Below are 20,105 nucleotides of genomic sequence, written 5' to 3' on the forward strand. Positions count from 1 at the left end.
ATGATCCTGGCCAAACCGAGTTCCATTCTCGCTCACGGCCAACATCGGTGATGGCTATCACTTTCGATTTCCGGATCAATCCGAAATTAATTGAAACAAATCAGACTCATCGCACATTTTCCATCTGGGCCCCCGATTTTTGGGGATTGTTTGCAAGTTGTTAAAATTGAGAGCGAATCCCGCGTGTGATTGTGGATGGGGGAGCGCTCGCGTCATGAATGAAGCCACCTTAACCATGACCTAAGGAGCTCCTCTTCTTGGTTATTTCGGTAAAGTCACGTTGTGGCCGAAACGTCGTGAGAATGATTTTACTCCGTCAACCGATAACACCTCGGTCTCCTGTCCTGTGAGCTAACAGGGAGCCGTCACCCCTTCACGCAGACTAAAGTGTACCTAGTCTGGCACAAGCATTACGGCTGTTGTCATTGCCACGCTGTGTCGAACGCCAACTGTTGTTGCACGTGCGTGTGTGTGAGTGATACTAGCCGCATCGACCGCTCGTTTGTTGTGCCGGCCTTAATAGGTGCTCGCTAACAGCATTTGTCAAAAACCTTTATTCAATATTTGTCTTTGTTGTTGTTGTTGTTTACTCTGTGTGCGCTTGCTGTGTACACCCCTCGACGAGTGGTAGCTCTTCGCCCGGGTCATTGCTAACAGAGTTTATAAATACGGGGCAAAGAGAAAGCTATTTCCAAACCCACCCTGAACATTTCAGGAATTTTGTCTGCCAGGCCCACATAGGGAGCTATTCTATCCCTTTTCAGCAGCATTGATAGAGGTCGATTTCGATTTAAAGCTTTCGTGATTGCAGGAATTCATCTTCTTGGTTCTTTCGGTAAAGTCACGTAGAAGGGAAGTAATAAAATAATAAAAATAAAACATAATAAAATAATTCTCACGACGTTTCGGCCACAACGCAAGCAGCCGTCCTCAGGTGAAGACCAGGGCTGTCGACGGCTGCTTGCGTTGTGGCCGAAACGTCGTGAGAATTATTTTATTATGTTTTATTTTATTATTTTATTACTTCCCTTCTACGTGACTTCACCGAAAGAACCAAGAAGAAGAGGTTGATTTGTCAATCGGGTTTTATGCACGTACAGTAAATATATTTGGTTACAATGGTCCTTTCCACTACCACCACCATCGACCATTTTCTATCCACTGCTAGATGAAGACCTCCCCACGCTGTCACCGTCCCTCGCGCTCCAGCGTTGCTGTCATCCGGCTCGGTCCTGCGCATGGACTCCTCTCATCGCTCCATCTCCGCAGCGATGGTCCCTGCCATGAGGGATTAGGAATGTCTACCTACTGGCTCAGAGCCATCAACTGACTTGAGTGGCTGGGCTTGTGGTAGAAATTCCACATTGGTATGACTGGGACGAGTCCACTCACAAGGCAACTGAGTGCTTATTTTATCCACCCTTGAGAGGTGATTAAAAGAGGCTGAGTTGAGCCACGAGCAGGATTTGAACTCAGGGGTGTGAGACAAGGGCTCAGAGACACTTTGTCTGACCTCTAATCCTCATTCCAAACCAAACCCTTACACTTAACCCCTCAAACCCAACCCTTAAACCTAACACCTAAAACTTAACCCTTAAACATAACTCTCAAACCTAACCCTTAAACCCCAACCCTCAAACCTAACCCTTAAACCTAACCCTCAAACCTAACACCTAAAACATAACCCCTAAACAACACCATATCTGCAACTAACCACAGCAATAAACATAATCCTGACACAAAAACCCTATCGCCCTGACCCTAGCTTAACCCTAACCATAACCCAACCCTGAACCCTCACCTTAACCATGACCATAACAACCCTTATGTTAATCCTAACTTTGACCCTAACTTAACTCTAATCATATGACCATAACTTTAACGGTAACTCTAAATCTTATTTTTGCCCTGACCCTAACCCAGACAAAGTCCCTAACCCCGGACTCACAAGCAGAAAGGTGGGGAAGTAAACAGTGATTGTCCTCTGAGTAGACTCGGCCACGTCATAGGAACGTGGAATGTCCACCACTGTGACTCAGGACAGTAATAGCGAGATGAGCATCACCTCAATGCTCAGCTGAGCAGGAAATGACTTCGACTTTCTGTCGGGCGAACCAAACCCGAGCCTCGACCTTTAACCCTAGCCCTGGCCCAGTGTCTACGCCAAGTTCAGCTCGTACCTGTTGGCGATGGGTCCACGGAACGTTGCGTCATACTTGACCGGTACCCCTGCGGAGACAGCACACAGAGCACAACGAGATTACCTCGTGCGGAGCCTCAACCGAGAAAAGGGCAGTAGGCCTGTCACACTTGCGCCTTGTAGGGAGAAGAACCTGGGTTCGATCGCTGACCCGGTCAACGTCTATGTGGGATCCGTGCGTTCTCGCCCTGCTCTGCGTGGGGTTTCTCGGTGCTTCTCCAGGGTTTTTTTTATATTAACCCACAGCTAAACTCCACATATAGAGTGTCATTTTGTGTCTGCCAGCCATCCCAATGTAGCAGGACCCTCCTGAAAAATAATCTTTGGACTCAGTGTGGCTTTCCTGGGATTATTGCTGTATTATTATCAATAAGCACCCCGCCCCCCCCACACTACAAAGACAAACATCCCCCATATAGCCTCAACAGACTGTTGGGGCAAGTTCAGTTAACGAGTAGAACCCATGATGGCCCGCACCACGCATGGCGGCTTTTGTCTCCCCAGCGCTGATGCTTACACAAACGGGACCAGTACTCATTTGAGGCTGAGTCAACCTAGGACAGGTCCAGGTCCGGTTCAGATAATCGTCACTGCATGGGGAGCGGTAGTGTAGCAGTTAGCGCGCTTGCACTACGAACCCGGCTACCCGAGTTCGATTCTCGCTCACGGCCAACACCGGTGACGATTATCTGAACCGGTCCTGGGCCTCCCCTAGGTCTACTCAGCCTCAAATGAGTACCTGGTGTGGTGTGTATACATCGCCACTGGGGAGGCAAAGGCGGCCAGGCGTGGAGCTGGCCACCCAACCCCTTGTGTACCGTGCTAACAGCACATGCTCGAATAGTCTGTGGTTAATGCAGACATGATTCCTTGTAAAAGGTTTCAGTTTTAGTGTTTTAACATCTTAACACCTGTTTTGTTACCAAAAAAAGTGGAAAACCTGTTCTCATAGTCTGTTAAGGCTACACGGGGGGGGACCTTTGTCTTTTACCTCTTATCCAGGCAGCCACCCTGCCCTGTGGATTAGATCCACAGCATCTGTACGCGTGTTTATGCGCGTGCGTATGTACACCCCTTGTGTACCGTGTGCGCTGCGGCACAAGTGGCACTCGGTGTGCCACTCGGAGGCGGCTTCAAGACCCTTGGGGCTCCTCGAGCGCTCCGTGAGCCAGCGCTGCACCCCCCCCCCCCTGCTGCCCCCCTCTCGGGCGTTCACACCCCCGGTCAGCCAGCCAGCCGCGTTGGGAAACGCTTGCGTAACAGGACTCTTATTCCAGGTCATCTTCATCTTCGCTGGGGTGGCCGGTGAAGCCTTGCACAGCCACTGCCGACTTCCACAAAGCGGTAGGTATTTTATGGGCCTCATTGGGATGATGTCGATGATGATAAACACCGAGGGAGATACTCTTAGGTTTTTTTCGGTAAAGTCACGTAGGTGAAAAATAAATAATAAATAATACAAATAATAGAAAAAATACAATTGTACTGTGACGGTTCCACATGAAGACGGAAGCTTGTGTTGCCTCCGAAACGTCGTGATTTATTATTTCTATTATTTTTATTCTTTATTTTATTTATTTTTATTTTTACCTACGTGACTTTACCGAAAAAACCTAAGAGTATGAATCCTTGCAGTCACGAAAGCTTCAAACCGAGGGAGATCTGCACTGTCACGTGAACCCACTTGGAACAGCACTCAACTCACAATGGAACGGTTAGATTCTGGCCAGGGCATAACTTAGCCCATCATTTCTCCAGAGGTCAATAAAATTAGTATCACCTTGTGGATAAGTAAGCAGTGTTTCCTCTGGATAGGCTCGCTCCTACCATAAAAATGTGGAAATTCCACAACTGGCTCAGGGCTGTAAATGGAAGATGAGCAACAATGTCTTATTTTGAGCAGGAAATCACTTTGAGCTACTGAAAACTGGCTTTTTTATGGAAAGGTTAGTGGCCTGACTTATGGTTCAGGTATTTTAGTCGTCCTAAGGGCCAGGACCAAAGCTCAAGGAGAAGACGACGGCCTTCAGTGTGCGTGGGCCTCGTCTGTTTAGCAGCCTGCCAGGGGATCTCAAGGCTTTGCAATCATGAAGCAATTTTAAGTTAAATCGAAAAACTTACTTTTTATTTTAAAATTATTTTATAGTGCTATTTTTTTTGTATATGCCTTCGCTAGCAATTTATTATAATGCAATTTTGTTTTGTATGGAAATAGCTTGTATTGTTCTTGCGATTTAGTCTTTTAACAATGTTTTATTTTAACTGTACAACAATTTGAATTGCATCTTTTGCACGAAATAGTGCTATAGAAAATAAAAACTTGATTGATTGACTGACACTATATCTACGAAACAGCACCATCGTCCTAGCGTGGATGGAAATGTGAGTTTGAGTACATCCAACACCGCCGTGGCATTGGATGAGCATTGTCTCCCTTCGTGATGAACGGTTTTTTGGGCTAGATCGCGTAAATATATAAACGTGTCGTTAACTCGCCACCACTCGACACAGCCAATTAGTAATGTTTGTCACGTGAACAAAACGTGAAATGAGTGGACTATTTCAGCCCACCCAGTGTGTTGGAGAGTAAATCCATAACATTTTACAATTTGAGTATTGCGACATTTCGCTGGTAATTACATCCACAATTCAACTCTAGCTGACCCACGTCGCTGAAATGTGCGCTTGAAATTGTGGAACTGTTCGCAAATATCTGCAGGCATTTGCGAGCGCAGGGCAGAGGCAATTTATTGCAAATAGACCCACCGTGTTTGTGCTTGGCAAGGCTCTTAAGGAGATTAAAACCTACAATCCAAGTAGTCGAGAGCACTGTTTTTAAACGGCGTTTTTTTAAAATAAAATTTTGTTCTCAGCCCATCTGCATTTGAATTTGTGCTGTTGCCAATTTGTCACGGGATGAAGACATCTCTAATCAGAGCTCCCCGCACTGAGCTGTTTGACGTCGGCATCGTGTCAAAGCCCTCAGAAGTTGATACCAAAGAACTACTCCTGAGGCTCCAATAATAATTGTTTATTAACCAAGGTAAGCCACACTGAGTCTCAAGACTATTTTTCAGGAGAATCCTGCTCCAGTGGGATGTTTGGCCAACGCCAATGGCATTGCATTGTTTTGATTATTGGAGAAAATTGGAGAACCTGAAGAAAACCCATGCAGAGCCAAGGGAAAACATACAAACTCCATATGTAAAGGTACCCAAGTCAGAAATCGAACCTAGGTCCCTTTTTCTTGAGCTAAGGCTCCACGCGGCTCTGAGTTCTTGATCGAATGTTGCGTCCGATTAAAGAAATATGTGATCGTTACCAATCGTGTTTCTATTACGAGTGTTGTACCACTGCGCCACCCTGCCACACTACTTCACTGACCCCTCATCGACATTAAACACTTTTATCAACATCTTATCAACATTGAGTGGCATGATCTTGCATTACTTCCTCTTCAGAAAGTTCATCACGTTGCAATCAGTGAATCGGAAAAAAATTAACGGTTGCTTGAGCTGAACTATTTTCGAACTGTCGTGAAAGCCCAATATCAATTGTTGTTGCGTGCAGGCCTTTAATTTCAAACAAGACGCAAAAATGCGTAAAAAAGCACATGGTGATTGGTGTGAATGCAAAATACCATCGGAATTCTCTTGTCCACACGCGTTCAGACATGAGTTGGGACAGGAAATGCTTCCTGATAGAGTGCGGTCAAGAAATGCCGATGGGTTTTTTCTTCCCACAATGACAATGGTTGCGTGCTTTTTAAATTTGTGTGTCTTGTTTGAAACTTGTTGTTTCCAAACGCAGGTCAAAACGTTACTATTTTACCAGGTAAGTCTCATGATAGCTCAACGAAGTGGCTTATAATCTGGTAATTTATAGCAGCCAAATAATCTCAACGCACATTGATTCTAAATGTGGAGGTGAAAAACCAAAGGACCCGGAGAAAAATCCACGTGACCCCTGGGAGACCATGCAAACTCTAAATATACAAGAGTCAGGGTCAGGATCAAACCCACGACCTCCTGCATATCGTGCGAGGTAGTTAACATCTCGCCACCGTGGCGCACTCGGAGTGTCTCGGTGTCTCTGAATCAGCTTCTGTGAGCAGCCACTCGGCCGAGAGGCTCTAACAAAGCGATCCTACATTAAACGGCACTTTCAGTGACTCACTCAGCAGTGTGTTTTTTTATTCCACGAAATGGCGTCGTAACGAGGCAAATGTGGGCGGACAACGCGGAGTCGTAGATTCTCAGCGGCACAAAGCGTTCTTTCACGGGTAAAAATCATCGGCTTGGGGACTGTGGAATAAGCGGGTGTTTTGTTGGCTGTATTTCACTAATCAGTCCTCAAGCATTAACAAGTCTCCCAAGAGGAGCAGCCAGACGCAGCAAAGTTAACAATTAGAACGCAATCATTACCCTCTTGCGTCCACGAGCAAGAGCTTGGTAATTATTGTTGTTATTTTTGTAGGGACGGCGGACGTGTACACGGCCGCCGTCCCTACAAAAATAACGATCGTCATCGCTTGTGTTGTGATCGAAACGTCTGTAGTTTTTTCTTCATGTTATTTTCATTCATTTGTACCTACCTACGCGACTTTACCGAAAGACCCAACGAATAAGGAGTTAACCGGCTTGATGACCCCATCCAGGCAGGGAGAGCACACAAACAACATGCACAACAGAAGGGTGCCCGAGTCAGGCGTCGAACACAGGCCCTCGTTTGTGTGAGACACATCACCACTGCTCCACCCTGCCACCAAGTCCAGCCACACGCGCCGCGTGCCTGTGTGCGAACATGGAAACGCGGTGCGGTGTTTCCACTGACATTCAAGTCGCTGCTCTGGGCGCGCGGCGAGTGCCATATTCCCCACACGACACGTGAACACGCAGGCACACCGCGCAACGCACACACGCGGCCACTGTAAGGGGGCACAGGGGTTGCGCAACAGGCGGGGAGAAGAGCGCATTGCTTCATTCGCCGACTGCTGCCCAGTAGTCGTGAGCACAGTGGGGGTGACACGCTTTATCTGAAATAGCTCGGGCACGCGCGCCTTCACGACGGACAGGCCCAGCGACCCTCTGTCCCGCCTCTTCGGAGCCGTTCGGCTCCGTCGACCGACGGAGATCGTCGCGACCGCGGTGATTGAGCTGGTGGTCGAGCGAGCGGACATAAAAAAAAAAGGATACGAAGGAGTGGGAAAGGCGCAGGTGGGGCGAGTGGGCCCCTCTGGCCACCGCCACACCAAAGCAGCAGAAATAAAAAAAACAATCAACAAAATTAAAGGTGTAAAATGCCAGTCACAACCATAACCATAGCCAGATATTCTAGGGTTTTTTGGGTAAAGTCACGTGACTTTGCCGAAAAAACCCCAGAATATGAATCATTGCAGTCACGAAAGCTTCAAATCTAGAATCATAGCCAGATAACTAACCAATTGCCAGCACAGTCATCCCACTGACACTACCACTAATCAACTGGCTCAGCAGCCACGAGCGTTACCACTAACCCACCAGCTTACCAGCGACTAGCACAGCTATCCCACTGACACTACCACTAACCAACCGGCTAATCCGACTCGCAAACCCACCTCAGTCACTTTGCCAATATTCACGCTCGCTCATTTTCAGATGCCGGTGTTTTGGTTGGTGCCGTACCGCCCGGCTGCATTAAATGATGTAACATTTTTTTTTACAAAGTACACAAGCACAAGTCCGATCCGCTGATGGACGAAAGTCTCTCTCCACGCCGTGTCAGTTCTGATGGCTTGTTTGACCATACTTCACCACGCTGGCCGATGCGGTGCGGTGAAAGAGGGATCGCCCAAGGATCGGTTCAGAGATCACTCGCCACTGATGTGAGCCGTGGCTGGGAGTGCAAGTCGGCGTATTACGCTGTCGCTGCAATTCCCCCGCTGAGTGTGCATGCGGGATACAATACAGTACCGTATATATATAGTCAAAGCTAAAGTGAGAGCCTGCTCCAGTGAGCATTGAGACAGCGCTTATCGGTTTACAGCCCTGAGCCAGTGATGGGAATTCCACATTCATATGGTGGAGGCGAGCCTATGTATAGGACACACCCTGTTTAATTCCTAAGAAATTTGGTTCTTATTTTATCGACCCCGGAGAGATGATGGGCCGAGGCAAGCCCTAATTAGGATTTCGCTCGTCCACCGTTCCACCTCTGTCAAGAGCTCGGTCTGGGGTTCTGGTTGTGTCCGAGTGAGCTTGACTGTCACGGTTAAGTTCGGGTCAAACGTCAGGGTTCAGGGGTTAGGGTCATGGTTAAGGTTACAGTCAGAGTTAGAGCCATTGTGAAATTATCCTCAGATGGTCAAGGTTAAATTAGGATCAAGGTGGGGGTTGGGGTTAGGATCAAGGTGGGGTTATAGTTTTGGTGACAGTATGTAACCTATTATTGGTTCTTTCGGTAAAGGCACGTAGAAGGGAAATAATGAAATAAAATAAATATAAAACAATAAAAATTTTAAATAATAAAAATATAAAACAATAACAAATGTTTATCGTTTTATATTTTTATTTTCCTTCTACGTGACTTTACCGAAAGAACCAAGAATATGAATCCCTGCAGTCACGAAAGCTTGAAATCAGTATGTAACCTGTTAACAGGAAAAATGAATAGAAAGCCAAACTAGTCATTATCTGCCAATGTGTCCCGTCCACCCGTGCCCTGTGCCCCCCAGAATGCAGCCTGAGTGGACGACCCCGTGAGGACATTGCCACGGCAGAAGAGCCTCTCGGCCGACGGGGCCCAGGGCTCTGTCGCGAGCCCTGGAGAGCCGCGCACGAGCCCTCGTAAGCCCCCCGAGGGCTCTGCCAACAGGATGCGCGTTTAATGAAGAGCCAGTGTAGTGGTGGTGGTGGGGAGTGGACGATGATGGGGGGCGATTCCACCTCCCACGAGACCCTAAAAAATTGGTACGTTTTTTTAATATTCACTTGAAGAATTTATTTATTTCGTTATTATTATTTTATATATGTAGAGGCCCTCTCCACCCGCTTCGGGACGTTTCTCGATCTGCCGCTGAGCCGTCGCTTCTCGAGTGGCTCCTCTCCAACCCGCTGAACTCCGCGCGGCCTTTGAGCTGCGGCTCAAACAGACGGGTGCCCGTGCAGTCACCGCTGCGTGTTCAAGGGCGCGGTGAAGACGCTGATGAAAGCCAGCGCAAGCCGACGCCAGCCACCCCTCGTCAGAGGATCGCCTCGTCGTCACCATCATCATCATCATCATCGCCGACATCGTCTGTACCTTTCCGTCAGCTCACGAGCGAGCGAATTTCCACAATGGTTCTCTTTATTTGGCTGCCATTAACTCCTTCATTCAGTGTCAGTAGCTCACTTTTTGGGGTTCTTTAACCAGTGCAATTGTGAGGGGGGGGGGGGGGCCCGGGGTTGGATTTTTTTCTATGTTGGATTTCAGATTTTTTTTTAACCGTCTCCGTTACCCCTCCTCTCTCATCTCACGTTGCTCTCTGGCACGTTATCTCTGCTCCGGCAACAAAAGGCCTCCTCCTTCTTACAAAGCCACGCACAGTCGTCAACCGTCGTTCCGTGGTGGGAAGCCGCTTCTTCTCGGCCTCTGCTCCCGCCGTTTGGATGGAATTCTCTTCCTCTTGAACTTCGTGCAGCGGAGACTCTGCTGCTGCTGCTTCTGCCGCTACCCTTGTTCAAGTCGAGACTTTGGACCCCCATTTATTTTCATTTGTTATCGATCTTATGACTGTATGTTGTATTGTGTTGTCACTTGGGTGACGCAGGTCACTCGAGAAGATGAGACTCATCTTGTCTCTTGAGTTCTCGCCTGGTTGAACAAAACCAACTTGAAACCTGAGACGCGTCGTCGTGCCCAACAACAGGGACGTCACCCGATGATACCACGTGACACCCCCCCCCCACACACACATTTGTGGCACGAAGAGCACGAAAGCGTCGTCACGTGTGACTCCTTTCCTGTGGCGTCACCCTTTCGTATCAATGCGAAGGGAAATAATAAAATACAAATATAAAACAATAAAAATATTTTAGTTTTGTTTTATATTTGTATTTTATTAAGAATATTAATCCCTGCAGTCACGAAAGCTTTAAATCAAAACAAAAGACTCGTTTTCGTGGCTTCCAACATATGTTGTGTCCACTCCACATTTTTTTATGAGATATTCTTCAGATGAATCGTGACCCAACAACAAATGCATCACTCCCATCTTGGCTTGCTCGTGTTTTCGTCCACGTTCGTGTCACGTGGCCAAAGCCGTGGGATGTTGTCCGGGCTCATTCTCCACTGCAGCCTTTACACCATTGGAACCTCATTTGCCAGTAGCAAAATATGATAGTTGTGTTTTTACCCTTTTATCTGGCAACAAAACTGACACCTTTTTTACAAGGAGTCATGTTTGCATTGACCACAATACCTGCAGTCAGAATGCTACTGGCAAATGAGGTTCCAATGGTGTAAATGCTTACCCAGAGCTATCATGCTCTGATGTGCATTGTCTTTGAGTTGTGTGCCTTTTGGCGTCATCTGGTCCAACACCATGTGAGACGAGGCTCTAAGGAAAGCTGTCACGAGTGTGGACCAATCAATTTCAAGGACAGTGCATACATTATCAGAGCTACGTTTTTTGTTTGCATTCTGACCGCAGGTATTGTGGTCAATGCAAACATTACTCCTTGTAAAAAAGGTGTCAGTATTGTTGCCAGATAAAAGGGTAAAAACCCAATTATCACTGCAGCCTTCTTCATGAAACCACTGCGGACCGATGTCCCCGAAGCACAGCGCCTTCCCTCGCGACAGCCTCACGCTATGAGACCGCCGCGGACACCAATTGTACTAAACCGCTACTGTTACTTTCCTTGGCTTCGTCGAAGAAGATCGTTTTCATTCCTGACCGTTTGCTAAAAACAGGCGCATCGCCTTGAGCAACATTCTGGCTGGTACCCTGAGTGCCACCCCAGCGCACCAGTACTCATTTCAAGAGGTCATCGTGGCCAAAGCCATTAATGCCACTGCACCTCCTTGTTTCCAACGCTCCCTATCCCTCCGCCGGATCCCACAACGGTAGAGATGCAGCGACCCCGCCACCCCCCCCCCCCCGAGATCTGAGCTGACAGTCTCCCACCGTCTGCTCTGAGGTCTTCCTCCGTGGTCGAAGCACGCGTGGGGTGCACGCCAAGGCCCGTCTTGTTTACGTGCTGCCCTCCTCTATCCTGCACACATTGTCACACTCACCATAATCCTCCTCCTCCCCTTCATTGCATCCACGAAGCTTTAGCTGCCAAGTTACACGGCCAAACTTCGCTGTGGTCTCACATCACATATTCAAAACATTTAACTGATCCCAGTTGAATTCGTTGTCAAGGCACTGCGAGTAGAGCTGGTGGCACGGTGGTTAGCACGCTCAGCTAAAAGCCCGACGACCCGAGTTTAATTCCCTAACATCAGGTGCAAGAGTGGCATCTTTACCAACCTGCATTGCTCATTGCGGTGAAGTATGGCGAAAATGAAATCCCTTTACCAACACGGCATGGGGAGGCCTTCACAAAGCAGTGGATTGACAGAGGGCTGTTCGTGATTTCTTATGACTACGCCTACGGTGCTGTATTATCTGAAGTTAGTAGCTCGTGGTGCTCATGTCAAGATTGGTGACGCTGCTGCATTGGCAGTGGTGCACAATTAACATCAACAACAACAAACTCAAGACGGTCGACAACAACAAGAACAACACTGTGTGGCCATAAAATAACAAGAAATATAATTGGCGACGTTTCGGGCAATGGTCCTTCGCACATGAAGTGGGTCCATTTCCCGAAACGTCGCCAATTGTTTAATTTTTCTCATATAATGTAAGGCAGTGTCGTTGACCGCTCTCAAGGCGACAATGAATACAGAAACATGTGTACATATATATAATTCCGCTGCATTGATCAAGGAGGTTTTTGCAAGCAGCAGTGCACCTTGCAGGCCGAGCGGTCGATAAATCCGGTCTCTACGCTTGCACGCGAACGATACGGAGCAAGTCCATTCACAAAGCGTCCGCGGTTTGAGGGCTCATGGCGGTCGTGGGCATCGCGGTAAATGTGCATTTTAATTACGTTTGGTGTCGGGTGGGGAAGGGGGAAAGGGGGGATGCTTCCATCCAGCGGTGGATAGAGCACGGCTCATGATGGTGATAGTAATTATGATGTCGTGGTTTGTTTTCTTATTCAAAGCGTCGCCCTGCTCAACAACGCGTTTGGCTCGTCTCTGTTGAAGGTACAGAGAGACGGTGGGTGGAAATTCCACATCTCTATGGCGGGGACGAGGTTTGTCCTCGGTACAAACGATGACCACAGCCAGTGCTTGATGTGCAGCTTCACTGGGCAGTACTCAATTTGCCGACCTCAGAGAGATGATGGTGATAATGATGGTGATATTCATAATGTTGCTGCTGATGATGATGACACTCATGATATTGATGATGCTGCCACTGCCCATGGTCATGGTGATAATTCAAAGCAGAAACTGCTGGCGTGATAATTCCCCCATTGTAAATTGGTTTCGCAATCGTTTCAAATCTTTCGCAAAAAATGAAACACACTCTGTAAAAAAACTAAACTAGTGTAAGGGCGTGCGCTCAGCGAACGGTCAGCTACTTATGCCATGCAAACAGGACGCGCACGAGATCTGCCCGTCGTCTGGTGGTGATCTGATACCGACCACTGGACGGTCGTAAATGAATGCATCACTCGCCCCAAACACCGAGATTCGTGAGCGAAGTCAAGTGCTGTCATTACTGGGGGGGGGCGGCACAGCTTGTTCAAGGACTCGCGCGCTGACGCAAGCGGCTTCATGGTCGAGCACCCGCGCGCGTGGCACGTTCGACGCGGTCGTAAATCCGCAGAAGAAGAAGACGCGCCCGGTCGAAACAACATCCGTGACTTCTCTTTCCGCACCCGGCGCGCGCTATCGACGCGGGGCACATTTCTAGCTCACAGCGCGAGCATGCCGTGCGGACGGCATGGAGGATGCAGGGTGGGAAAGCCGATTGGGGTTTGGTGGGAGTTGGCAACAATTTTAATAACGACGCGGTGGTTGAACGCGTGGTAGGCTGTCGCGAACAATATTATCCACATAATCAACGTTTTTGGGTTTAGATCGCGTTATTTATAAATGTGTCGTAACCCTCCACCACCCGACACGGCCAATCAGTAAAAAAGTGTCACGTTGACAAAAGACAAATTAGTTCACTGCTTTAGCCCACCGGTGTGTTGAAGCGTGAAACCACAACATTTACAATTTGAGTACGACGTTTCGCTGGTAATTGCATCCAGCATCATCGGGCAGTGAACTATTTGTCTTTTGTCAACGTGACACTTTTTTACTGATTGGCCGTGTCGGGTGGTGGAGGGTTACGACACATTTATAAATAACGCGATCTAAACCCAAAAACGTTGATTATGAATAATATTGGTCGCGAAAGCCTACGTGTTAAATATTATCCACAATAGAGGTGTTTGGGTTAGGTCGCGTAAATATGAATGTGCCGTTAAAACATCGTCATTGTTTTGGGAACGTTTTGTTGGCGTGACAAACCTCACCAATTGGCTGTGTCGCGTGGTGGCGGGTTTTACGACACATTCATATTTACGCGATCTAACCCAAGTTCGTACGTTCGGTATTAGCAAGGCGATCATCACGAGTGCGCCTCGTTTTGCGAGACGCAGGGATGTCGCCAAGTGTCATCCCAATTTGAGTTTAATTTGCGGGGTAATTTTTTAATGTTGGCAAACAATGTCGATCACTGTGATGTGTGGGTTTTACCCCGGACACAAAGCCGCCGTGCGTTTAGATGTCAAGTTTGATAGACGACCGCGCAATTTTAGACAAAACTCCGTGGTATTGTGCGGTCGGTTTTTGTTTCCTTGGACAGGGTGGAGAAAGAAATGTCGATTGCGCCGATAATGTAATCTTTACATACACAGGCTGCTCACGAACTGCAACAGTCACTCGCCAGTAATTGTGTAAGATGTCAAACAATTACAATTCGGAACAACAATTGTTTTTTTCTCTTCCCGTGACGAAGTGCGGTGAGGCGAACTTCACGGATTCTGCCTTGCAACGTTATAAGGGATAACCACCGAGAACCAGCCACTCTGGGGACACGCCCAGCTTCCACAGTTGCAGCCGCTTTCCCCTGGTTCGCACGCCGTTAAAAATGAAAACGCATTCATACGGTGTGTTTACGCAACCACATTTACCGGGTGACTCCCCGTTTTTTTTCTTCTTCTTCAATAAGTTGAGTCAAATACTGTATCCGTACGGGAGTGTCCAGCCTCCCCCTCTTTTGCAATTTGACCACAAAACCCAGGACTGTCTTGGCTGAGCGGCGCTCCTCCTAGTTGCACCGGCAGCCGTCTGGAACTCGCTCTGCCACTGCACATTCTAAGCAGCAGCATCCAAGCACCATCATCCACCTTCAAGCAGTAGCTCAAGGCTCAGCTGCCCAAGCTTTCAACTGATGAGGCTCTCACTCGTTCAAGATTTGACCCGTCCAGCCCCGCACCCGTCCAAGTTGGAGTACCAGGGACTTTGAGCTCTGCCTCTGCGCGTCCGAGTTCTCGGTCGAACACTGCGTCCGATTCGAGAAAACGCGTGCTTTCAATAAATCGTGTTTATTTTTAAACTGGTCTGTTGTGCCCCATATTGTTGGCGTTACCTTTCGTATTTTTGGACCGCCGTGATCCAAATCCGCGCTGAACTCAGTGTGAATGTGCGTGCGCATTCAACTGAGAACCCTACAGTGGCGTTGCTGTTTACGGCTGAAAGCACGGTCTCTCCAGAAGTAAATTCCGAATAAATTGAGAGATCACCCCACTCGTACGACTCGAAGTTAGTAAATTTTAATAACAATGCGAATATTCCTTCTGATTTCCAGCGAGACAGTTTTTGTTTCCGATGAGATATGAATTTGTACCTGTCCAATCGATCGTTGTTAATTTGCTTAAATACATGGCACTTATTTATTCAAGCGAAAGCCACTTTTGAGACCTCTACGAGTGAATGTCAACATTCTTGTCCGATAAGCCACACGGCAGGGCGGTGTTACATTTCACAAGCCCCCCCCCTGCCCCACCCTCCTGCCCCCTCCCTCCCCTCCCGTGCTGTTTGGAGTTCTGTGGAGATGGCCGAGAATCGGGGGAGTTGGCAGGAAAATGTAAAATGTGACATCTGCACTTCAAAAGTGGAGTCTTGTTCAAAGATGAACACGGGATTCGAAGCAGTCTGCCTTTGTCCGACGGCTTTCAGCGGTCACACGGTGTTTCTCTTGTGTGTGACTGCACATTGTGTGTCTGTGTCTATGCGGGGAGCGATTGGTGTGTCGTGTGGTTAGCGCGCTGTGCCACAAACCCGGTGACCCGCTCGCAGCCAACATCGTTGACAAACATCTGAACCAGGTCCTGGGCCTCCCCTAGGTCAACTCAGCCTTCAATGAGTACCTGGTGCAGTGTGTAAACATCAGCACTGGGTAGACAAATGCGACCCGGGCGTGGCGATTACCACGCAACCGCCTTGGATGCCGTGCCGGTCTCGTATTCGCTAACAGCACTTAGCCCAAACGGTCCGTGCAGCTGTGTTGGTGGGATCTTTGTGGTCTTGTGGTGGGAGCAGTGGCACAGCAGTTCGTGCACTGCGCTATGAACCCTGCCACCTAAGTTTGATTCTCGGCCACGGCTTACGTCGGCAGCGAGTGACATCCAAACTGTTCCTGGATCGCTCCCCTTCACCAACCCGCACTGACCGGCGTGGTGAAGTATGGTCAGATATCCACTGACCCGGGACGATATACCCTTACCCCCCCCTCCCCCGGGTTGATTGTCTTCCCCTCAAATTGATCGTGTCGGGTTCGTCCGCCTCGCTGATGTCTTTGCCCGGTTGTTGTGGTTGTTGTTGTTGTTGTTTTTGTTACCTAGCGCACTGTTGCGGGCTTGCGTTCCTCTTACAATTAAAAAAAAAACCTCATGAACACATTTTCTTTCCCCACAGACTCGGGAGACCCTGAAATCTCGTGGGGGAGAGAGCCCCAGAGTCTGGGGGCCACACGGGGGGACAGCTTCAGTGGCCCCATCGACCGGAGTCTCGGCCTGGGCACACAGAGAAGACCTGCACCCCCAGATCTTAAGAGACCCTTTGGGTGGGCGGCAGTAGCATGTCTCGGATGTACACCGGGGCATGGTATCCACGCGATAATTTTTTTTCCTTCCCAGTATCATAATGATGAAAAATGTAAGAATATATCTTCTTGGTTCTTTCGGTAAAGTCACGTAGAAGGGAAATAATGAAATAATAAAAATAAAACATTACAAAATACAATTCTCACGACGTTTCGGCCACAACACAAACAGCCGTCCTCAGGTGAAGAACAGGTCTGTCGGAAAGACAGGGTCTGAAAGCTTTAAATATAAATGTAAGAATAGACTTTACCGTTTCTGGCAATGAAACACAATTATTAAAATGTTCAAATACCAAGCGGAGAACAGCTGCTTGCGAGGCGTTTAGTCTGCATTTACCGCACACACTTGTGGCACGGTATCTCTCTCCCACTTCAGCAAAACAAATCTTGCTGTGGTTTTCCCACCTGACGATGATTGCTTGTGTTTCGTTCGAAACGTCGTGATTTAATTTATTTTATTTTATACCTACGTGACTTTACCCAAAGAACCAAAGAGTATGGATCCCTGCAGTCACGAAAACTTCAAATCAAGATCAAAACATGGAAACAAACACGTCTGTGATGTACACTGGAGCATGGCAGTTGATTATAATCTGGATCGATCCCTGACCAGGAACTGAACACTTAACCGTTCTCGGAGCTCTTGCTCGTTGTTAGGAGCACTAACAAATGTGCCACCTGGCCAGGACAAAAATATCGATAATGCTTTACTTTAACCATTGCAGCCCTTTTATCGGTCCACTGCTGGATGAAGGCTTTCCCGCACTCGTGTTTGGTTGCTGTGTGTGGAATGACCGTACGTCACCACGCTGGGTGAGTGCAGGTTGGTGAAGGGGGCACCCACAAAGATCGGTGCGGATATTGCCCACCACCGATACGTTTGCCGTGGCCTGGTATCAAACTCAGCTTACCCAGGTTCAGAGCGTGTGAACCATTCCGCCTCCGCTCTCATGCACCCCTCCCTCCCCTCCCACCAATAATCAACTTCATAACAGTAATAGTCATCAGAGTTCACATTCAGGTGTTGTATTTCCCGTTGGATCGTGCGAAGTGGCTCTCCCAGGGTTAAATGGCACACATTGCAATCGGATATATTTCACCGACGCAGTCACCACAAGGGTGGCATTGTGAGCGCACACTGAACATTTCTCCTAGACACGACTCCTCTTCAGCATTTTCACCGTCACGTGCCATCCCCCGGTATGGATAGCATCTATGGGACATGTTTGCCAGTGTCAATATTATAAAAAAAAATAAGAAGAGACTTTATCCTCCCTGGCAATAAAACCGGTGATGTTAAGTTGGTCAAACACCAAATAGATACATATTAAAAGGCATCAAGTCTGCCTTAACCACGCAAAATTGTAGCAAAACATGCAAACAAACATGCTCTGATCATATACGCAGCATTGTCTTGGAAATGCATTGGCCTACACCAGATACAGCCTTTCTATGGCCTTGCCGCACCGGTGTCAGACCGGAGAACGCCAAGAGACGAACAGTGCGAAGGCAACGTCAGTATAAAGCATTAATAGCTCGGGGTTGAGCAATTATATCTATGGAATGGATAGCATTAACAAAAAAAACCCCTAAAAGAGATATTGGTCCGGCCACAGGAATGTGGAATTTCCACCTCCGACCCAATGGCGTTCACGCGACCCGTTTGCTCGGTTGAGCACAGAGCCGATGCTCTCCCAGTGGTTCAATGGTCAGCGACACACCCAACTTTCAAGCAATCCAGAGGTGGCCGGTTCGATTCCATCTCCCGGGGCGGGAGTTTGGAACAGCGGTGCGAGCTTATTAAATCCCCCCCTCCCCTCCCTCCCACTGCCTCAGTCCACCCAGCAGCATAGATGGGTAGAGGAGCGCGGTTAGTCGATCGGCAAGAGGCGTTTGGTGGGGGTAAAGTGTGGCTACTCCCGCCGCTTCCAAAGACGCTCGAGCCTGCGTGGAAAAGTAGGCCAAATACCCTCCACAGCGATTGTCCATAGCTCCGTCTAGCGGGGGCCCTTCCGTCAGCAGCGGGTGTGAGCGCGGTAGTAGCAGGGGCTGCACCCCACCGACCTGGAAATCTGCGTCCGTCTCATTTCAGTTGTTTTATTTGCTTGCTATTAAAATTCGCAACTTCGAAACATATTTCGAACGCTGGCTCATGCGCTCGGCGCTGGTGAATTAAGCGGCGAAGAATGCGAGGCACGTGGCGCTCGCGGCGGCGGCTGACGGGCGGCGATGGCAAAGTTGTTGCTGGTTTCAATTTCAAAAGCAAAAACATCGCAAAGTTACACACATGTGGTCAGCAGCGGCTCTTCAAAGTCACTTCGGAGCACGGCTCACGATAACGTGACCGTCTACGCAGGCTCACAGCGTGTCGATGTGATCGAAGATAAAGACGAAATATGCCCCCCTCCACCCCGTGTGGCATTAACAGGCTGTTGGGGCGAGTGCTGTTAGGGAGCACCTATGAACAGTGGGTAAGTTACACTAAGCAGGCTGGGTGGCCATGGGCCACGCCCGGACGTCTTTGTTTCCCCAATGCTGATTTTTTTTAAACCGCACCAGGGGCTCATTTAAGGCCGAGTATACCTAGGGGAGGCCCAAGAACGGTTCAGATATTCGTCACCGATGTTGACCGTGAGTGGCAATCGAACTCGGGTGGCCGTGTTTGTAGTGCAGCGTGCTAGTCACTGAGCTAGCGCTCCCCACTATGTGATAATAAACTAAATACTCCAAAAGACAAAACCAGCATTGAGCCATTGCTTTACATCTCCTGCTTACGGCCCTGCAAAGCCATCCGTGGAAATGCATAGTTCCTATGACGGGGGCGATGACCACCACTGCTAATTTTCCCACGAAGCGCTACTTATTTTATCGACCGCGGAGAGATGACGGGACGAGTCAACTCCCCACCCAGGATTTGAACTCGCAACCGCTGAGCCACCGTTCATCCGAACGCAACAACAACGAATGTGCGCAGTGATTCAACAAGTCCCGAGTGTCTTCCCCTTCTACGCCAACGAGAATCTCCCGGCCATAGCCGCGATCTCAGCACTCGGCCAGCTCCACGGGATGGTCACCCATCCACGAACGAAGCGGGGGTCAACGGCTCGCTGACCTTCCGAGAATCCGATGGCGACGTGGGCACGTCTCTCTCCCCGGCGACTCGCCCGTGCGTGCGTGCGCATGACGAGTGGGACGCCTGTGACACCAGAAAAAAGACGAAAAACTTCGAAGCTCATCGGATTCCTCCGGTGTAGATACATCTTCGGATTTTTGAATCCCGAGTTGAATTTGTGGACGCGGATAACACGGGTTGAAAGCGTTACGTGAACTCCCCCAGGGGACTGCTCCACCTTCAATGAGCTTGCGGAGTGTGTGAAGTTCTCGCACACAATGCTGGCACGGGGTGTTAGACGACGCGGCGCCGCTTGATGTGTAACGTCTCACGCGACCGCCAACCCAAAGGCGTTCGCTGTACGCTACCGATTACATCGAGGCAGTCGGCACTGAAACGCAATTCTCCGACTGAATTGCGACATCAAAATGTGTAAAAAGGGATATTATTAGGTAGGAGAGTTCGTGGAGGGGAGTAGAGTGAGATGACAGGGGAGAGGTAGGAGAGTGCGTGGAGGGGAGTGGAGTGAGATGAGAGGGGGCAGGTAGGAGAGTTTG

At 48.8% G+C, this 20,105-nt stretch overlaps 1 protein-coding gene across 6 annotated transcripts in view; it reads right to left on the minus strand.

Moving 5' to 3' along the window:
• LOC144734072 (choline transporter-like protein 4) overlaps positions 1-20,105 on the minus strand; it is a 61,375-nt gene that overhangs the window by 35,308 nt on the left and 5,962 nt on the right. For 2 of the 6 annotated variants that reach the window (XM_078616127.1, XM_078616126.1), the window contains exons 1-2: positions 7,034-7,144; positions 2,181-2,229 (exon numbers count right to left, since the gene is read on the minus strand). In XM_078616127.1, coding sequence (XP_078472253.1) covers positions 2,181-2,229; positions 7,034-7,070 — 86 coding nt within the window. In that variant the 5' untranslated portion in view covers positions 7,071-7,144. Of the gene's footprint in view, positions 1-2,180; positions 2,230-7,033; positions 7,145-20,105 lie in introns of those variants that run through there. The other 4 variants (XM_078616123.1, XM_078616124.1, XM_078616128.1 and 1 more) reach the window with 4 other exon arrangements.

This window comes from Lampetra planeri, chromosome 49 (assembly GCF_965212315.1).
Source record: "Lampetra planeri chromosome 49, kcLamPlan1.2.h2, whole genome shotgun sequence".
In the NCBI taxonomy this organism is placed as follows: Eukaryota; Metazoa; Chordata; class Hyperoartia; order Petromyzontiformes; family Petromyzontidae; genus Lampetra; species Lampetra planeri.